The 19,450-nt window shown below is 42.6% G+C and overlaps 1 protein-coding gene across 2 annotated transcripts in view; it reads left to right on the top strand.

The window, feature by feature from the left end:
- The window catches only part of riok1 (RIO kinase 1 (yeast)), a 46,219-nt gene extending 30,102 nt beyond the window's left edge, over positions 1-16,117 (top strand). Inside the window, exons 10-18 of one of the 2 annotated variants that reach the window (XM_075482451.1) lie at positions 591-728; positions 802-905; positions 1,061-1,167; positions 1,795-1,872; positions 1,945-2,061; positions 2,144-2,197; positions 3,166-3,225; positions 3,256-3,318; positions 15,805-16,117. In XM_075482451.1, coding sequence (XP_075338566.1) covers positions 591-728; positions 802-905; positions 1,061-1,167; positions 1,795-1,872; positions 1,945-2,061; positions 2,144-2,197; positions 3,166-3,225; positions 3,256-3,318; positions 15,805-15,915 — 832 coding nt within the window. In that variant the 3' untranslated portion in view covers positions 15,916-16,117. Of the gene's footprint in view, positions 1-590; positions 729-801; positions 906-1,060; positions 1,168-1,794; positions 1,873-1,944; positions 2,062-2,143; positions 2,198-3,165; positions 3,319-15,804 lie in introns of both variants that reach the window. The other variant, XM_075482450.1, reaches the window with a different exon arrangement.
- Positions 16,118-19,450: the final 3,333 nt, after the last annotated feature.

The following is a 19,450-nucleotide window of genomic DNA, read 5'->3' as shown; positions in this document are numbered from 1 at the left end:
GTTCTGTGGGTCAGAGTGATTGATTACTCGTGTTCTGTGGGTCAGAGTGATTGATTAGTGAATAATGATCGTGTTCTGTGGGTCAGAGTGATTGATTACTCGTGTTCTGTGGGTCAGAGTGATTGATCAGTGACTAATGATCGTGTTCTATGGGTCAGAGTGATTGATCAGTGACTAATGATCGTGTTCTGTGGGTCAGAGTGATTGATCAGTGACTAATGATCGTGTTCTATGGGTCAGAGTGATTGATCAGTGACTAATGATCGTGTTCTGTGGGTCAGAGTGATTGATTACTCGTGTTCTGTGGGTCAGAGTGATTGATTAATGACTAATGATCGTGTTCTGTGGGTCAGAGTGATTGATTAGTGAATAATGATCGTGTTCTGTGGGTCAGAGTGATTGATTACTTGTGTTCTGTGGGTCAGAGTGATTGATTACTCGTGTTCTGTGGGTCAGAGTGATTGATTACTCGTGTTCTGTGGGTCAGAGTGATTGATCACTGACTAATGATCGTGTTTTGTGGGTCAGAGTGATTGATTACTGGTGTTCTATGGGTCAGAGTGATTGATTACTGGTGTTCTGTGGGCCAGGCCGGCGCCGCTGCTGAAGAACGCCGCCCTCTCGGACTCTAAGGCCCGTGAGCTGTACCTGCAGGTGGTGCAGAACATGAGGAAGCTGTTCCACGACGCCCGGCTGGTCCACGCCGACCTCAGCGAGTTCAACATGCTGTAAGAACCTTCAGAAATGAGCCGTCCTGCCTGCTGTCGCTCTGTGGACCCTAAGGTTCTGACCCGTCTACAGGTACCACGACGGAGACGCCTACATCATCGACGTGTCGCAGTCGGTGGAGCACGACCACCCCCACGCTCTGGAGTTCCTCAGGAAGGACTGCAGCAACGTCAACGGTGAGACGGCGCCGGGCCCGGGAGCTCAGGTCCAATCAGGGCAGACTCTGTTTCTACTGTTCTGAGTTTTACTGTCACTGAAGTTACTGTTCTGAGATCCGTTAGAGGGGAAAGTTCTGATCTGGTTCTGCTCTGATCTGGTTCTGTTTTCCCAGGGTTCTTTGCGAAGCACGGGGTGGCCATCATGACGGTCCGAGAGCTGTTCGACTTTATCACCGACCCGTCGATCACCCTCCAGAACCTGGACCAGTACCTGCAGAAGGTGGGAGTTCTGCTCCAGAACCTTTAGTTCACCGAGCAAGCAGGAAGTCAACAGTGTGCTTGTCTGTGATTGGTCGAGCAAACAGGAAGTCAACAGTGTGCTTGTCTGTGATTGGTCGAGCAAACAGGAAGTCAACAGTGTGCTTGTCTGTGATTGGTCGAGCAAGCAGGAAGTCAACAGTGTGCTTGTCTGTGATTGGTCGAGCAAACAGGAAGTCAACAGTGTGCGTGTCTGTGATTGGTCGAGCAAGCAGGAAGTCAACAGTGTGCTTGTCTGTGATTGGTCGAGCAAACAGGAAGTCAACAGTGTGCTTGTCTGTGATTGGTCGAGCAAGCAGGAAGTCAACAGTGTGCGTGTCTGTGATTGGTCGAGCAAACAGGAAGTCAACAGTGTGCGTGTCTGTGATTGGTCGAGCAAGCAGGAAGTCAACAGTGTGCTTGTCTGTGATTGGTCGAGCAAACAGGAAGTCAACAGTGTGCTTGTCTGTGATTGGTCGAGCAAGCAGGAAGTCAACAGTGTGCTTGTCTGTGATTGGTCAAGCAAACAGGAAGTCAACAGTGTGCGTGTCTGTGATTGGTCGAGCAAGCAGGAAGTCAACAGTGTGCGTGTCTGTGATTGGTCGAGCAGGCGATGGCGATCGCGGCCGAGCGCACGTCGGAGCAGCGGTCGGAGCGGCGAGCGGAGCGGGACGGCGTGGACGAGGAGGTGATGCTGCGGCAGTGATGACCTCACCTCTGAGTGAGCCTGAAGTCTGACCTGTGGCTCCTCCCCCTGCAGGTGTTTAAGAAGGCGTACATCCCGCGCACGCTGACCGAGGTCAGCCACTACGAGCGGGACGTGGACCTGATGAGGACCACGGAGGAGGAGTCGGCTGCCGGCGGGCAGCGTGACGCCGTAAGAACCGCCGAACCAGAAGGACAGGAAGTCAGTGATGATGATGATGATGATGATGATGAAGGTGCTTTGTGTTGCTCAGATTCTGTACCAGACGCTGACCGGGCTGAAAAAGGACCTGTCCGGGGTCCAGAAGGTACTGTCTCACTCTGTGTCTCACTCTGTGTCTCACTCTGTGTCTGTGTCAGTCTGTCTCACTCTCTCACTCTGTGTCTGTCTCACTCTGTGTCTATCTCACTCTCTCACTCTTTGTCTCTCTCTCTCTGTCTCACTCTGTGTCTGTCTCACTCTGTCTCACTCTTTGTCTCTCTCTCTCTCACTCTGTGTCTCACTCTGTCTCACTCTGTGTCTCACTCTCTCACTCTGTGTCTCACTCTGTGTCTCACTCTCTCACTGTCTCACTCTGTGTCTCACTCTGTGTCTCACTCTCTGTCTCACTCCCTTTCTCACTCTGTGTCTCACTCTCTCACTGTGTCTCACTCTGTCTCACTCCCTTTCTCACTCTGTCTCACTCTCTCACTCAGTCTTTGTCTTTGTCTGTGTCTCACTCTCTCACTCTGTGTCTGTCTCACTCTCTCACTCTTTGTCTGTGTCAGTCTGTCTCACTCTGTGTCTATCTCACTCTCTCACTCTTTGTCTCTCTCTCTCTGTCTCACTCTGTGTCTGTGTCAGTCTGTCTCACTGTCTCACTCTGTGTCTATCTCACTCTCTCACTCTTTGTCTCTCTCTCTCTGTCTCACTCTGTGTCTGTGTCAGTCTGTCTCACTCTCTCACTCTGTCTCACTCTGTCTCACTCTCTCACTCTCTATGTCTCTGTCTCTCACTCTGTGTCTCACTCTGTGTCTCACTCTCTCACTCTGTCTCACTCTGTGTCTCACTCTCTCACTGTGTCTCACTCTGTCTCACTCCCTTTCTCACTCTGTCTCACTCTCTCACTCAGTCTTTGTCTCTCTCTGTGTCTCACTCTCTCACTCTGTGTCTCACTCTCTCACTGTCTCACTCTTTGTTTGTCTCTGTCTGTCTCACTCTCTCACTCTGTGTCTCTCTCTGTCTCACTCTCTGTCTCGTCGGCCCGACTGTGACGGCTCGCTCATGTGTCCGCAGGTTCCAGCGCTGCTGGAGGAAGATGGCAGCTCGTCCTCTGAGGAGGAGGATGAGGAGGACGAAGAGGAGGACAAGGAGGACAAGGAGGACAAGGAGGACAAGGAGGACAAGGAGCAGCAGGAGCAGAATGAAGAAACCTCGATGGACAGAAAGGTCAGCTGATGGGTCACATGATCCTAGATAAACAGAGGAAGGAATGACACATTGTGACTTGTTAACAGAGCAGATCCGTATGGAGCTAAATCAGTTTCAGTATTTACAAATGTGCACAGGACAGATTCACAAATGTGCAGCACAGATTCACAAATGTGCAGCACAGATTCACAAATGTGCACAGGACAGATTCACAAATGTGCACAGGACAGATTTACAAATGTGCACAGGACAGATTTACAAATGTGCGCAGGACAGATTTACAAATGTGCAGGACAGATTCACAAATGTGCAGGACAGATTCACAAATGTGCACAGGACAGATTCACAAATGTGCACAGGACAGATTCACAAATGTGCAGGACATACTTACAAATGTGCACAGGACAGATTTACAAATGTGCACAGGACAGATTCACAAATGTGCACAGGACAGATTCACAAATGTGCAGGACATACTTACAAATGTGCACAGGACAGATTTACAAATGTGCACAGGACATACTTACAAATGTGCACAGGACATACTTACAAATGTGCACAGGACAGATTTACAAATGTGCACAGGACAGATTCACAAATGTGCACAGGACAGATTCACAAATGTGCACAGGACATACTTACAAATGTGCAGGACAGATTTACAAATGTGCACAGGACAGATTCACAAATGTGCACAGGACAGATTCACAAATGTGTACAGGACAGATTCACAAATGTGCAGGACATACTTACAAATGTGCACAGGACAGATTTACAAATGTGCACAGGACAGATTTACAAATGTGCACAGGACAGATTTACAAATGTGCACAGGACATACTTACAAATGTGCACAGGACAGATTTACAAATGTGCACAGGACATACTTACAAATGTGCACAGGACAGATTTACAAATGTGCACAGGACAGATTTACAAATGTGCACAGGACAGATTCACAAATGTGCACAGGACAGATTCACAAATGTGCACAGGACATACTTACAAATGTGCAGGACAGATTCACAAATGTGCAGGACAGATTTACAAATGTGCACAGGACAGATTCACAAATGTGCACAGGACAGATTCACAAATGTGCAGGACATACTTACAAATGTGCACAGGACAGATTTACAAATGTGCACAGGACAGATTCACAAATGTGCACAGGACATACTTACAAATGTGCAGGACAGATTCACAAATGTGCACAGGACAGATTTACAAATGTGCACAGGACAGATTTACAAATGTGCACAGGACAGATTCACAAATGTGCACAGGACAGATTCACAAATATGCACAGGACAGATTTACAAATGTGCACAGGACAGATTCACAAATGTTCACAGGACAGATTTACAAATGTGCACAGGACAGATTCACAAATGTGCAGGACAGATTCACAAATGTGCACAGGACAGATTTACAAATGTGCAGGACAGATTTACAAATGTGCAGGACAGATTCACAAATGTGCAGGACAGATTCACAAATGTGCAGGACAGATTTACAAATGTGCACAGGACAGATTCACAAATGTGCAGGACATACTTACAAATGTGCACAGGACAGATTTACAAATGTGCACAGGACAGATTCACAAATGTGCACAGGACATACTTACAAATGTGCACAGGACAGATTTACAAATGTGCACAGGACAGATTTACAAATGTGCACAGGACAGATTCACAAATGTGCACAGGACAGATTCACAAATGTGCACAGGACAGATTCACAAATGTGCACAGGACATACTTACAAATGTGCAGGACAGATTCACAAATGTGCACAGGACAGATTTACAAATGTGCACAGGACAGATTTACAAATGTGCACAGGACAGATTCACAAATGTGCACAGGACAGATTTACAATTGTGCAGGACAGATTTACAATTGTGCAGGACAGATTCACAAATGTGCAGGACAGATTCACAAATGTGCTGGCCAGATTCACAAATGTGCACAGGACAGATTCACAAATGTGCACAGGACAGATTCACAAATGTGCACAGGACAGATTCACAAATGTGCAGGACAGATTCACAAATGTGCAGGACAGATTCACAAATGTGCACAGGACAGATTCACAAATGTTCACAGGACAGATTTACAAATGTGCACAGGACAGATTCACAAATGTGCAGGACAGATTTACAAATGTGCAGGACAGATTCACAAATGTGCACAGGACAGATTCACAAATGTGCAGGACAGATTTACAAATGTGCAGGACAGATTCACAAATGTGCAGGACAGATTCACAAATGTGCACAGGACAGATTCACAAATGTGCACAGGACAGATTCACAAATGTGCACAGGACAGATTCACAAATGTGCAGGACATACTTACAAATGTGCACAGGACAGATTTACAAATGTGCACAGGACAGATTCACAAATGTGCACAGGACAGATTCACAAATGTGCAGGACATACTTACAAATGTGCACAGGACAGATTTACAAATGTGCACAGGACAGATTTACAAATGTGCACAGGACATACTTACAAATGTGCACAGGACATACTTACAAATGTGCACAGGACAGATTTACAAATGTGCACAGGACAGATTCACAAATGTGCACAGGACATACTTACAAATGTGCAGGACAGATTCACAAATGTGCAGGACAGATTTACAAATGTGCACAGGACAGATTCACAAATGTGCACAGGACAGATTCACAAATGTGTACAGGACAGATTCACAAATGTGCAGGACATACTTACAAATGTGCACAGGACAGATTTACAAATGTGCACAGGACATACTTACAAATGTGCACAGGACAGATTTACAAATGTGCACAGGACATACTTACAAATGTGCACAGGACAGATTTACAAATGTGCACAGGACAGATTTACAAATGTGCACAGGACAGATTTACAAATGTGCACAGGACAGATTTACAAATGTGCACAGGACAGATTCACAAATGTGCACAGGACAGATTCACAAATGTGCACAGGACATACTTACAAATGTGCAGGACAGATTCACAAATGTGCACAGGACATACTTACAAATGTGCAGGACAGATTCACAAATGTGCAGGACAGATTTACAAATGTGCACAGGACAGATTCACAAATGTGCACAGGACGGATTCACAAATGTGCAGGACATACTTACAAATGTGCACAGGACAGATTTACAAATGTGCACAGGACAGATTCACAAATGTGCACAGGACATACTTACAAATGTGCAGGACAGATTCACAAATGTGCACAGGACAGATTTACAAATGTGCACAGGACAGATTTACAAATGTGCACAGGACAGATTTACAAATGTGCACAGGACAGATTCACAAATGTGCACAGGACAGATTCACAAATGTGCACAGGACATACTTACAAATGTGCAGGACAGATTCACAAATATGCACAGGACAGATTTACAAATGTGCACAGGACAGATTCACAAATGTTCACAGGACAGATTTACAAATGTGCACAGGACAGATTCACAAATGTGCAGGACAGATTCACAAATGTGCACAGGACAGATTTACAAATGTGCAGGACAGATTTACAAATGTGCAGGACAGATTCACAAATGTGCAGGACAGATTCACAAATGTGCAGGACAGATTTACAAATGTGCACAGGACAGATTCACAAATGTGCAGGACATACTTACAAATGTGCACAGGACAGATTTACAAATGTGCACAGGACAGATTCACAAATGTGCACAGGACATACTTACAAATGTGCACAGGACAGATTTACAAATGTGCACAGGACAGATTTACAAATGTGCACAGGACAGATTCACAAATGTGCACAGGACAGATTCACAAATGTGCACAGGACAGATTCACAAATTTGCACAGGACATACTTACAAATGTGCAGGACAGATTCACAAATGTGCACAGGACAGATTCACAAATGTTCACAGGACAGATTTACAAATGTGCACAGGACAGATTCACAAATGTGCAGGACAGATTTACAAATGTGCAGGACAGATTCACAAATGTGCACAGGACAGATTCACAAATGTGCAGGACAGATTTACAAATGTGCAGGACAGATTCACAAATGTGCAGGACAGATTCACAAATGTGCTGGCCAGATTCACAAATGTGCACAGGACAGATTTACAAATGTGCACAGGACAGATTCACAAATGTGCACAGGACAGATTCACAAATGTGCAGGACATACTTACAAATGTGCACAGGACAGATTCACAAATGTGCACAGGACAGATTCACAAATGTGCACAGGACAGATTTACAAATGTGCACAGGACAGATTCACAAATGTGCACAGGACAGATTCACAAATGTGCACAGGACAGATTCACAAATGTGCACAGGACAGATTTACAAATGTGCACAGGACAGATTCACAAATGTGCACAGGACATACTTACAAATGTGCAGGACAGATTCACAAATGTGCACAGGACATACTTACAAATGTGCACAGGACAGATTTACAAATGTGCACAGGACAGATTCACAAATGTGCAGGACATACTTACAAATGTGCACAGGACAGATTTACAAATGTGCACAGGACAGATTCACAAATGTGCACAGGACAGATTCACAAATGTGCACAGGACATACTTACAAATGTGCAGGACAGATTCACAAATGTGCACAGGACAGATTCACAAATGTTCACAGGACAGATTTACAAATGTGCACAGGACAGATTCACAAATGTGCAGGACAGATTTACAAATGTGCAGGACAGATTCACAAATGTGCACAGGACAGATTCACAAATGTGCAGGACAGATTCACAAATGTGCAGGACAGATTCACAAATGTGCTGGACAGATTCACAAATGTGCACAGGACAGATTTACAAATGTGCACAGGACAGATTCACAAATGTGCACAGGACAGATTCACAAATGTGCAGGACATACTTACAAATGTGCACAGGACAGATTCACAAATGTGCACAGGACAGATTCACAAATGTGCAGGACATACTTACAAATGTGCACAGGACAGATTTACAAATGTGCACAGGACAGATTCACAAATGTGCACAGGACAGATTCACAAATGTGCACAGGACAGATTCACAAATGTGCACAGGACAGATTCACAAATGTGCACAGGACAGATTCACAAATGTGCACAGGACAGATTTACAAATGTGCACAGGACAGATTCACAAATGTGCACAGGACAGATTTACAAATGTGCACAGGACATACTTACAAATGTGCAGGACAGATTCACAAATGTGCAGGACAGATTCACAAATGTGCACAGGACATACTTACAAATGTGCAGGACAGATTCACAAATGTGCACAGGACATACTTACAAATGTGCAGGACAGATTCACAAATGTGCAGGACAGATTTACAAATGTGCACAGGACAGATTCACAAATGTGCAGGACAGATTTACAAATGTGCAGGACAAATTCACAAATGTGCACAGGACAGATTTACAAATGTGCACAGGACATACTTACAAATGTGCAGGACAGATTTACAAATGTGCACAGGACAGATTTACAAATGTGCAGGACAGATTCACAAATGTGCAGGACAGATTTACAAATGTGCACAGGACAGATTCACAAATGTGCAGGACAGATTTACAAATGTGCACAGGACAGATTCACAAATGTGCAGGACAGATTTACAAATGTGCAGGACAAATTCACAAATGTGCACAGGACATACTTACAAATGTGCAGGACAGATTTACAAATGTGCACAGGACAGATTTACAAATGTGCAGGACAGATTCACAAATGTGCACAGGACAGATTTACAAATGTGCACAGGACAGATTTACAAATGTGCACAGGACAGATTCACAAATGTGCACAGGACAGATTCACAAATGTGCACAGGACAGATTCACAAATGTGCACAGGACATACTTACAAATGTGCAGGACAGATTCACAAATGTGCACAGGACAGATTCACAAATGTTCACAGGACAGATTTACAAATGTGCACAGGACAGATTCACAAATGTGCAGGACAGATTTACAAATGTGCAGGACAAATTCACAAATGTGCACAGGACATACTTACAAATGTGCAGGACAGATTTACAAATGTGCACAGGACAGATTCACAAATGTGCAGGACAGATTCACAAATGTTCACAGGACAGATTTACAAATGTGCACAGGACAGATTCACAAATGTGCAGGACAGATTTACAAATGTGCAGGACAGATTCACAAATGTGCACAGGACAGATTCACAAATGTGCAGGACAGATTCACAAATGTGCACAGGACATACTTACAAATGTGCAGGACAGATTCACAAATGTGCACAGGACATACTTACAAATGTGCACAGGACAGATTTACAAATGTGCACAGGACAGATTCACAAATGTGCAGGACATACTTACAAATGTGCACAGGACAGATTTACAAATGTGCACAGGACAGATTCACAAATGTGCACAGGACATACTTACAAATGTGCACAGGACAGATTCACAAATGTGCACAGGACATACTATCAAATGTGCAGGACAGATTCACAAATGTGCACAGGACAGATTCACAAATGTTCACAGGACAGATTTACAAATGTGCACAGGACAGATTCACAAATGTGCAGGACAGATTTACAAATGTGCAGGACAGATTCACAAATGTGCACAGGACAGATTCACAAATGTGCAGGACAGATTCACAAATGTGCTGGACAGATTCACAAATGTGCACAGGACAGATTTACAAATGTGCACAGGACAGATTCACAAATGTGCACAGGACAGATTCACAAATGTGCAGGACATACTTACAAATGTGCACAGGACAGATTCACAAATGTGCACAGGACAGATTCACAAATGTGCAGGACATACTTACAAATGTGCACAGGACAGATTTACAAATGTGCACAGGACAGATTCACAAATGTGCACAGGACAGATTCACAAATGTGCACAGGACAGATTTACAAATGTGCACAGGACAGATTCACAAATGTGCACAGGACAGATTCACAAATGTGCACAGGACAGATTTACAAATGTGCACAGGACATACTTACAAATGTGCAGGACAGATTCACAAATGTGCAGGACAGATTCACAAATGTGCACAGGACATACTTACAAATGTGCAGGACAGATTCACAAATGTGCACAGGACATACTTACAAATGTGCAGGACAGATTCACAAATGTGCAGGACAGATTTACAAATGTGCAGGACAAATTCACAAATGTGCACAGGACAGATTTACAAATGTGCACAGGACATACTTACAAATGTGCAGGACAGATTTACAAATGTGCACAGGACAGATTTACAAATGTGCAGGACAGATTCACAAATGTGCACAGGACAGATTCACAAATGTGCACAGGACAGATTCACAAATGTGCAGGACATACTTACAAATGTGCACAGGACAGATTCACAAATGTGCACAGGACAGATTCACAAATGTGCAGGACATACTTACAAATGTGCACAGGACAGATTTACAAATGTGCACAGGACAGATTCACAAATGTGCACAGGACAGATTCACAAATGTGCACAGGACAGATTCACAAATGTGCACAGGACAGATTCACAAATGTGCACAGGACAGATTCACAAATGTGCACAGGACAGATTTACAAATGTGCACAGGACAGATTCACAAATGTGCACAGGACAGATTTACAAATGTGCACAGGACATACTTACAAATGTGCAGGACAGATTCACAAATGTGCAGGACAGATTCACAAATGTGCACAGGACATACTTACAAATGTGCAGGACAGATTCACAAATGTGCACAGGACATACTTACAAATGTGCAGGACAGATTCACAAATGTGCACAGGACATACTTACAAATGTGCAGGACAGATTCACAAATGTGCAGGACAGATTTACAAATGTGCACAGGACAGATTCACAAATGTGCAGGACAGATTTACAAATGTGCAGGACAAATTCACAAATGTGCACAGGACAGATTTACAAATGTGCACAGGACATACTTACAAATGTGCAGGACAGATTTACAAATGTGCACAGGACAGATTTACAAATGTGCAGGACAGATTCACAAATGTGCAGGACAGATTTACAAATGTGCACAGGACAGATTCACAAATGTGCAGGACAGATTTACAAATGTGCACAGGACAGATTCACAAATGTGCAGGACAGATTTACAAATGTGCAGGACAAATTCACAAATGTGCACAGGACATACTTACAAATGTGCAGGACAGATTTACAAATGTGCACAGGACAGATTTACAAATGTGCAGGACAGATTCACAAATGTGCACAGGACAGATTTACAAATGTGCACAGGACAGATTTACAAATGTGCACAGGACAGATTCACAAATGTGCACAGGACAGATTCACAAATGTGCACAGGACAGATTCACAAATGTGCACAGGACATACTTACAAATGTGCAGGACAGATTCACAAATGTGCACAGGACAGATTCACAAATGTTCACAGGACAGATTTACAAATGTGCACAGGACAGATTCACAAATGTGCAGGACAGATTTACAAATGTGCAGGACAAATTCACAAATGTGCACAGGACATACTTACAAATGTGCAGGACAGATTTACAAATGTGCACAGGACAGATTCACAAATGTGCAGGACAGATTCACAAATGTTCACAGGACAGATTTACAAATGTGCACAGGACAGATTCACAAATGTGCAGGACAGATTTACAAATGTGCAGGACAGATTCACAAATGTGCACAGGACAGATTCACAAATGTGCAGGACAGATTCACAAATGTGCACAGGACATACTTACAAATGTGCAGGACAGATTCACAAATGTGCACAGGACATACTTACAAATGTGCACAGGACAGATTTACAAATGTGCACAGGACAGATTCACAAATGTGCAGGACATACTTACAAATGTGCACAGGACAGATTTACAAATGTGCACAGGACAGATTCACAAATGTGCACAGGACATACTTACAAATGTGCACAGGACAGATTCACAAATGTGCACAGGACATACTTACAAATGTGCAGGACAGATTCACAAATGTGCACAGGACAGATTCACAAATGTTCACAGGACAGATTTACAAATGTGCACAGGACAGATTCACAAATGTGCAGGACAGATTTACAAATGTGCAGGACAGATTCACAAATGTGCACAGGACAGATTCACAAATGTGCAGGACAGATTCACAAATGTGCTGGACAGATTCACAAATGTGCACAGGACAGATTTACAAATGTGCACAGGACAGATTCACAAATGTGCACAGGACAGATTCACAAATGTGCAGGACATACTTACAAATGTGCACAGGACAGATTCACAAATGTGCACAGGACAGATTCACAAATGTGCAGGACATACTTACAAATGTGCACAGGACAGATTTACAAATGTGCACAGGACAGATTCACAAATGTGCACAGGACAGATTCACAAATGTGCACAGGACAGATTTACAAATGTGCACAGGACAGATTCACAAATGTGCACAGGACAGATTCACAAATGTGCACAGGACAGATTTACAAATGTGCACAGGACATACTTACAAATGTGCAGGACAGATTCACAAATGTGCAGGACAGATTCACAAATGTGCACAGGACATACTTACAAATGTGCAGGACAGATTCACAAATGTGCACAGGACATACTTACAAATGTGCAGGACAGATTCACAAATGTGCAGGACAGATTTACAAATGTGCAGGACAAATTCACAAATGTGCACAGGACAGATTTACAAATGTGCACAGGACATACTTACAAATGTGCAGGACAGATTTACAAATGTGCACAGGACAGATTTACAAATGTGCAGGACAGATTCACAAATGTGCAGGACAGATTTACAAATGTGCACAGGACAGATTCACAAATGTGCAGGACAGATTTACAAATGTGCACAGGACAGATTCACAAATGTGCAGGACAGATTTACAAATGTGCAGGACAAATTCACAAATGTGCACAGGACATACTTACAAATGTGCAGGACAGATTTACAAATGTGCACAGGACAGATTTACAAATGTGCAGGACAGATTCACAAATGTGCAGGACAGATTTACAAATGTGCAGGACAAATTCACAAATGTGCACAGGACAGATTTACAAATGTGCACAGGACAGATTCACAAATGTGCAGGACATACTTACAAATGTGCACAGGACAGATTTACAAATGTGCACAGGACAGATTCACAAATGTGCACAGGACAGATTCACAAATGTGCAGGACAGATTTACAAATGTGCAGGACAAATTCACAAATGTGCACAGGACAGATTCACAAATGTGCAGGACAGATTCACAAATGTGCACAGGACAGATTTACAAATGTGCACAGGACAGATTCACAAATGTGCACAGGACAGATTCACAAATGTGCACAGGACAGATTTACAAATGTGCACAGGACAGATTCACAAATGTGCACAGGACATACTTACAAATGTGCACAGGACAGATTTACAAATGTGCACAGGACAGATTTACAAATGTGCACAGGACAGATTCACAAATGTGCGCAGGACATACTTACAAATGTGCATAGGACAGATTTACAAATGTGCACAGGACAGATTCACAAATGTGCACAGGACATACTTACAAATGTGCAGGACAGATTCACAAATGTGCACAGGACAGATTTACAAATGTGCACAGGACAGATTTACAAATGTGCACAGGACAGATTTACAAATGTGCACAGGACAGATTTACAAATGTGCACAGGACAGATTCACAAATGTGCACAGGACATACTTACAAATGTGCAGGACAGATTCACAAATGTGCACAGGACATACTTACAAATGTGCACAGGACAGATTTACAAATGTGCAGGACATACTTACAAATGTGCAGGACAGATTCACAAATGTGCGCAGGACATACTTACAAATGTGCAGGACAGATTTACAAATGTGCACAGGACAGATTTACAAATGTGCAGGACAGATTCACAAATGTGCACAGGACATACTTACAAATGTGCACAGGACATACTTACAAATGTGCAGGACAGATTCACAAATGTGCACAGGACATACTTACAAATGTGCACAGGACATACTTACAAATGTGCAGGACAGATTCACAAATGTGCGCAGGACATACTTACAAATGTGCAGGACAGATTTACAAATGTGCAGGACAGATTTACAAATGTGCACAGGACAGATTTACAAATGTGCAGGACAGATTTACAAATGTGCACAGGACAGATTTACAAATGTGCACAGGACAGATTTACAAATGTGCAGGACAGATTTACAAATGTGCACAGGACAGATTTACAAATGTGCACAGGACAGATTCACAAATGTGCACTGGACAGATTTACAAATGTGCACATGACAGATTTACAAATGTGCACAGGACAGATTCACAAATGTGCAGGACAGATTTACAAATGTGCAGGACAGATTTACAAATGTGCAGGACAGATTCACAAATGTGCAGGACATACTTACAAATGTGCAGGACAGATTTACAAATGTGCACAGGACAGATCTACAAATGTGCAGGACAGATTTACAAATGTGCACAGGACAGATTCACAAATGTGCACAGGACAGATTTACAAATGTGCAGGACAGATTTACAAATGTGCACATGACAGATTTACAAATGTGCACAGGACAGATTTACAAATGTGCAGGACAGATTTACAAATGTGCAGGACAGATTCACAAATGTGCACAGGACAGATTTACAAATGTGCACAGGACAGATTTACAAATGTGCACAGGACAGATTCACAAATGTGCGCAGGACATACTTACAAATGTGCAGGACAGATTTACAATTGTGCAGGACAGATTTACAAATGTGCACAGGACAGATTTACAAATGTGCAGGACAGATTTACAAATGTGCACAGGACAGATTTACAAATGTGCACAGGACAGATTTACAAATGTGCACAGGACAGATTTACAAATGTGCAGGACAGATTTACAAATGTGCACAGGACAGATTTACAAATGTGCACAGGACAGATCTACAAATGTGCAGGACAGATTTACAAATGTGCACAGGACAGATTCACAAATGTGCACAGGACAGATTTACAAATGTGCACATGACAGATTTACAAATGTGCACAGGACAGATTTACAAATGTGCAGGACAGATTTACAAATGTGCAGGACAGATTCACAAATGTGCACAGAACAGATTTACAAATGTGCAGCACAGATTTACAAATGTGCACAGATTCACAAATGTGCACTGGACAGATTTACAAATGTGCACAGGACAGATTCACAAATGTGCAGCACAGATTTAGATTGTGTGACTTGTTGGAATCTTCCTTTAATGCTGTGCAGTCGGTCTTTCTCTCCACATTTCTTCTCAGTCAGACGAGGATGTTTCAGTTCTGTCACATTTCTTTTTACACCTTCCATGATCAGTGTCATTGAATAATTATGTTGTCAAATGACTTGTCAATAAAACACTACCAGCTGGTAACAGAGGACGTTTTTGTTGTTTCAGGAGAAGAAGAAGATGGTCAAAGAAGCTCAGAGAGAGAAGAGGAAGATTAAAGTACCGAAACACACGAAGAAGAGGAAGGAGAAGGTGGCCAAGATGAAGAAGGGCAGATAACTGAAAACCCAACCAGTTTTACATAAGCAGCCAACCAGCTGCACCAATAACAGCTCACATCTGTCGCTGTGACCAAAACAAACTGAAAACTTGATCAATAAGCGACTAATTATCATCCAGAGCTCACATAAAAAGAAAAATCAATTCAACTTTATTTTTATTGTCACATTTTTCTTTTAATAAACAACACACACCTGAACCAGGTGAGACGTCAGCAGTTATTTCTGTATCCTGTTGATTCCTGTGATCATCCAAAACTGAAATGTTTATTCTATAAACATATATTATACAGAGGTGTTCAGTTCAGTTTATTTATAGAGCCAAATCACAACAAATGTCATCTCAAGGCACTTCAATAATACACAGGGTTCCCACGAGTCATGGAATTTCTGGAATATCATGGAATTTCATAAAAGTTTTTCCAGTCATGGAAAGTCATGGAATTTGACAATTTTGCATGCACAGTCATGGAATATCATGGAATTGTATATCTGACTTAGAGTGGGAACCCTGAATACAGTCCAATTAGAAAATTTCTGAAGAAATTTTGATGGGTGCCAATCTACTGCCCGCCCTATCAACAAAACATTTAGGTGCTGTTTACACATACCCGGGTATTTTGATAAACGCATATTTTCTAACCTTCGTTTGCAAAAATAACTAGGTGCACACAGCCCGGTTTTAAAAAAAAAAAAACACGTCTACATTGATCAGCATAAAAACGCTATCAAGAGCTGTTAAATTACGCCAAGCCTGACGGTGGCAGTGTTAGAACAATGAGAATTCCACACAAGCCAATCAGAAGCCTAATAGAGAACCGCTGACAGGAAGAACTTAGAAAAAATGTATTTCGTTGTTCCTATGTTTCCCAAACGTATTATGTGAGGTACTGTACAGTTCTTCACACAGCAGTGATTTCCAGGCATGTTCTTGCAATTCCGGACTGTATAAACTTACTGATTTAAAAACACACGCGTACACTGTAAACGAACGGAGAGAATGGCGTTTTCACGCTAGCATCCTGCCAACATGGCGGATAGGGGCGGGGCTCTGTACTATGACGACAACTCCTCATTCTCAAGTGCCCAAAACTCCGTTTTTGTCTCTTTCAACCAGTTTACACACAAACGCTAAACGGAGTTTTTAAAAAATCTCCACTTTTGCCGGAGTTTTTTTATGCCTCGTTTTCGGAGGAAAAAACTCCGTTTGTGTATAAACGAAAGGCACAAACGAAGGGAAAGGTCTTCGTTTATCAAAATACCCGGGTATGTGTAAACAGCTTATTAGTTCAGTTGAAGTTGAGAGTCTTCTGTCACATATAAACTTTAAATGAGTTCTCTGTGATGCTGTATGGCTGAGTTATGAGGTCTCCAAAATGGGGCTGTTTTTGTAATTTTTGGCTTGTTAAGTGCTTTTCAATCGATTTTCCCATTGCATTTTGGTCCTCTGAGAGAACCAAACTTCATAAGACAGGTCCACTGTAGACAGTTATGTCATTTTTATCAAGGTCCTGTTTAAAATACAGCTTTTATGGCATTTTCAAAATGCATTTTGGGGCCTCGTGAAGTGCTTGTCAGTGCATTTTCCCATTGCATTGTGGGTATTTTCAAAATGCCTCTGCAATGCCCAAAATGGCTCCACCTTGGCAGCCATCTTGGCTCTGCCCTCATAAGCAGTCTCAGAACAGAGCAGGCTGATGAGCTGTTGCTAGGAGACACAGCTGCGGCTCGTGAGTTCCAACTGACGCTTCTCTGTCTCTCCTTTTTGCCTGGTGTTTTAATCGTGATTCGTAGGCCTGGAACAAACGGTCGCTGTTCGAAAAGTAAAAGTCGTATCCGAATAATTCTTGAACCGTCAGCGCCCCAAGAGACGGCAGAAGCCAGCGGTGTAATTTTTATTCGGCTACTATGTGTGGCTCGTTTTTTTTATGGCAGTTTTAAAATCTCTGCGAGACCCAAAATGGAGAGGACAGGTGTGCTGTAGACAGCTGTCATTTTTATTAAAGTCCTGTTTAAAATACAGCTTTTATGGCATTTTCAAGATGGCCTCGTTAAGTGCTTTTCAGTGCATTTTCCCATTGCATTGTGGGTATTTTCAGTATTCCCCTTACTATCAGTTTAAAGGAGAAAAGCAGATCAGATTTATAACATGAAGCTGTTATAACAGGGCAGCCATCTTGGCTCTGCCCTCATAAGCAGTCTTCGAACAGAGCAGGCTAACAAGGCGTTGCTACGGAGACGGAACCAGCTGCGGCTCCTCTGTGTTAGACAGAGAGCAAACTGACATATGTGCACACACTATGGCTTCTTAAAATTGGTGTATAATTTTGACTGTCTCGAACAAACGGTCGCTGTTCGGAAAGTAAAAAGTTCGGACGAACCCCCCCACAGTCCTGAGAAGTCCGGTCGCGGCAGGTGATGAGTTAACAATTACTGATGCGCGGCGCAAGGATTCCTTACTTATGATGTACAATGCCCTTCAAACAGGAAGCAGAACGAACGCAAAGAGCAAGATGGAAGGGTGACTAAACTGCCCAAATTATCTTCATTTGGATTTGTGGCGAAGAGTGTTCAGAGGACGCTACGACTCTGACCCCCATCCCAACAGCAATGAGTGGGAAACTCGTAATCACGTAACGTTTACCGTCTGGTATAGCCTAATTAAGTGACATGGCTATTAAACGTCATAAAATGCACGTATAGGCCTATAGGCTAAGCCAGCATCTAGGTTTATTGTAAACTATTTGCAGGATGTAGTCGGGAAATAGCTAAAGCTAGATAGGCTAAACGTTAAGCTTAGCATATCTAACGAAAATAGACCCCCTGAAGAAGTTGTATTAATGTTTTCACGTGTGGTCTATCTGCTCATTATACACTGTTTCTCCAAAATACTGTGTTCATTGGTGTTTTCATTCAAACATTGTGCAACTTTTAATCTGTGTAGCCTATAATTAGCTAACATATCACATCATAAGTAAATTTCCCTCCACTATTTAAGCTTGGGCTCAGCTTAAAATGTCTCTTGGCATATTTAGTACCCCGTGAAGTCTACGTTTATGAGTGAATATCATCTTGTTAGTATGGCTAAGGAAACACGCACAGTCAAATACATATGTGATGAGTTAAACATGAAAATAGCTTAGTGGGTAGGCCTGTAAGATGCATGTGGAGGCATTACAGAAATGTATATATTGAATTCGTATTCTTCATCGAAAATGTATACATTCTTTGAATACAATACTTCCTGAAACAGTTATCTACAGTTATCTCGTTTCTTACTTTGAAATCCTCTCAAAAACGCAGGAAATGCCATTTCAGAGGGTTGAATTTTCTAAATTTTACGGGGGGGGGGCATGCCCCCGGACCCCCCTAGAACAAAGTCCCAAAAATATACAAAAAGAACCCCCCCCCCCCAAGCAAAATCCTGGCTGCGGGCCTGCAAGAGTAGGTTTTTTAAGTAAAGGTTTAATTACAGCAACCTTAAAAGGCTGCACTGGAATAAATGCCCCTCCAAAAATAAGTAAAAAAACAACAAA

This window comes from Odontesthes bonariensis, chromosome 14 (assembly GCF_027942865.1).
Source record: "Odontesthes bonariensis isolate fOdoBon6 chromosome 14, fOdoBon6.hap1, whole genome shotgun sequence".
Lineage (NCBI taxonomy): Eukaryota > Metazoa > Chordata > Actinopteri > Atheriniformes > Atherinopsidae > Odontesthes > Odontesthes bonariensis.
This window is presented reverse-complemented; position numbering and strand designations above follow the sequence as displayed.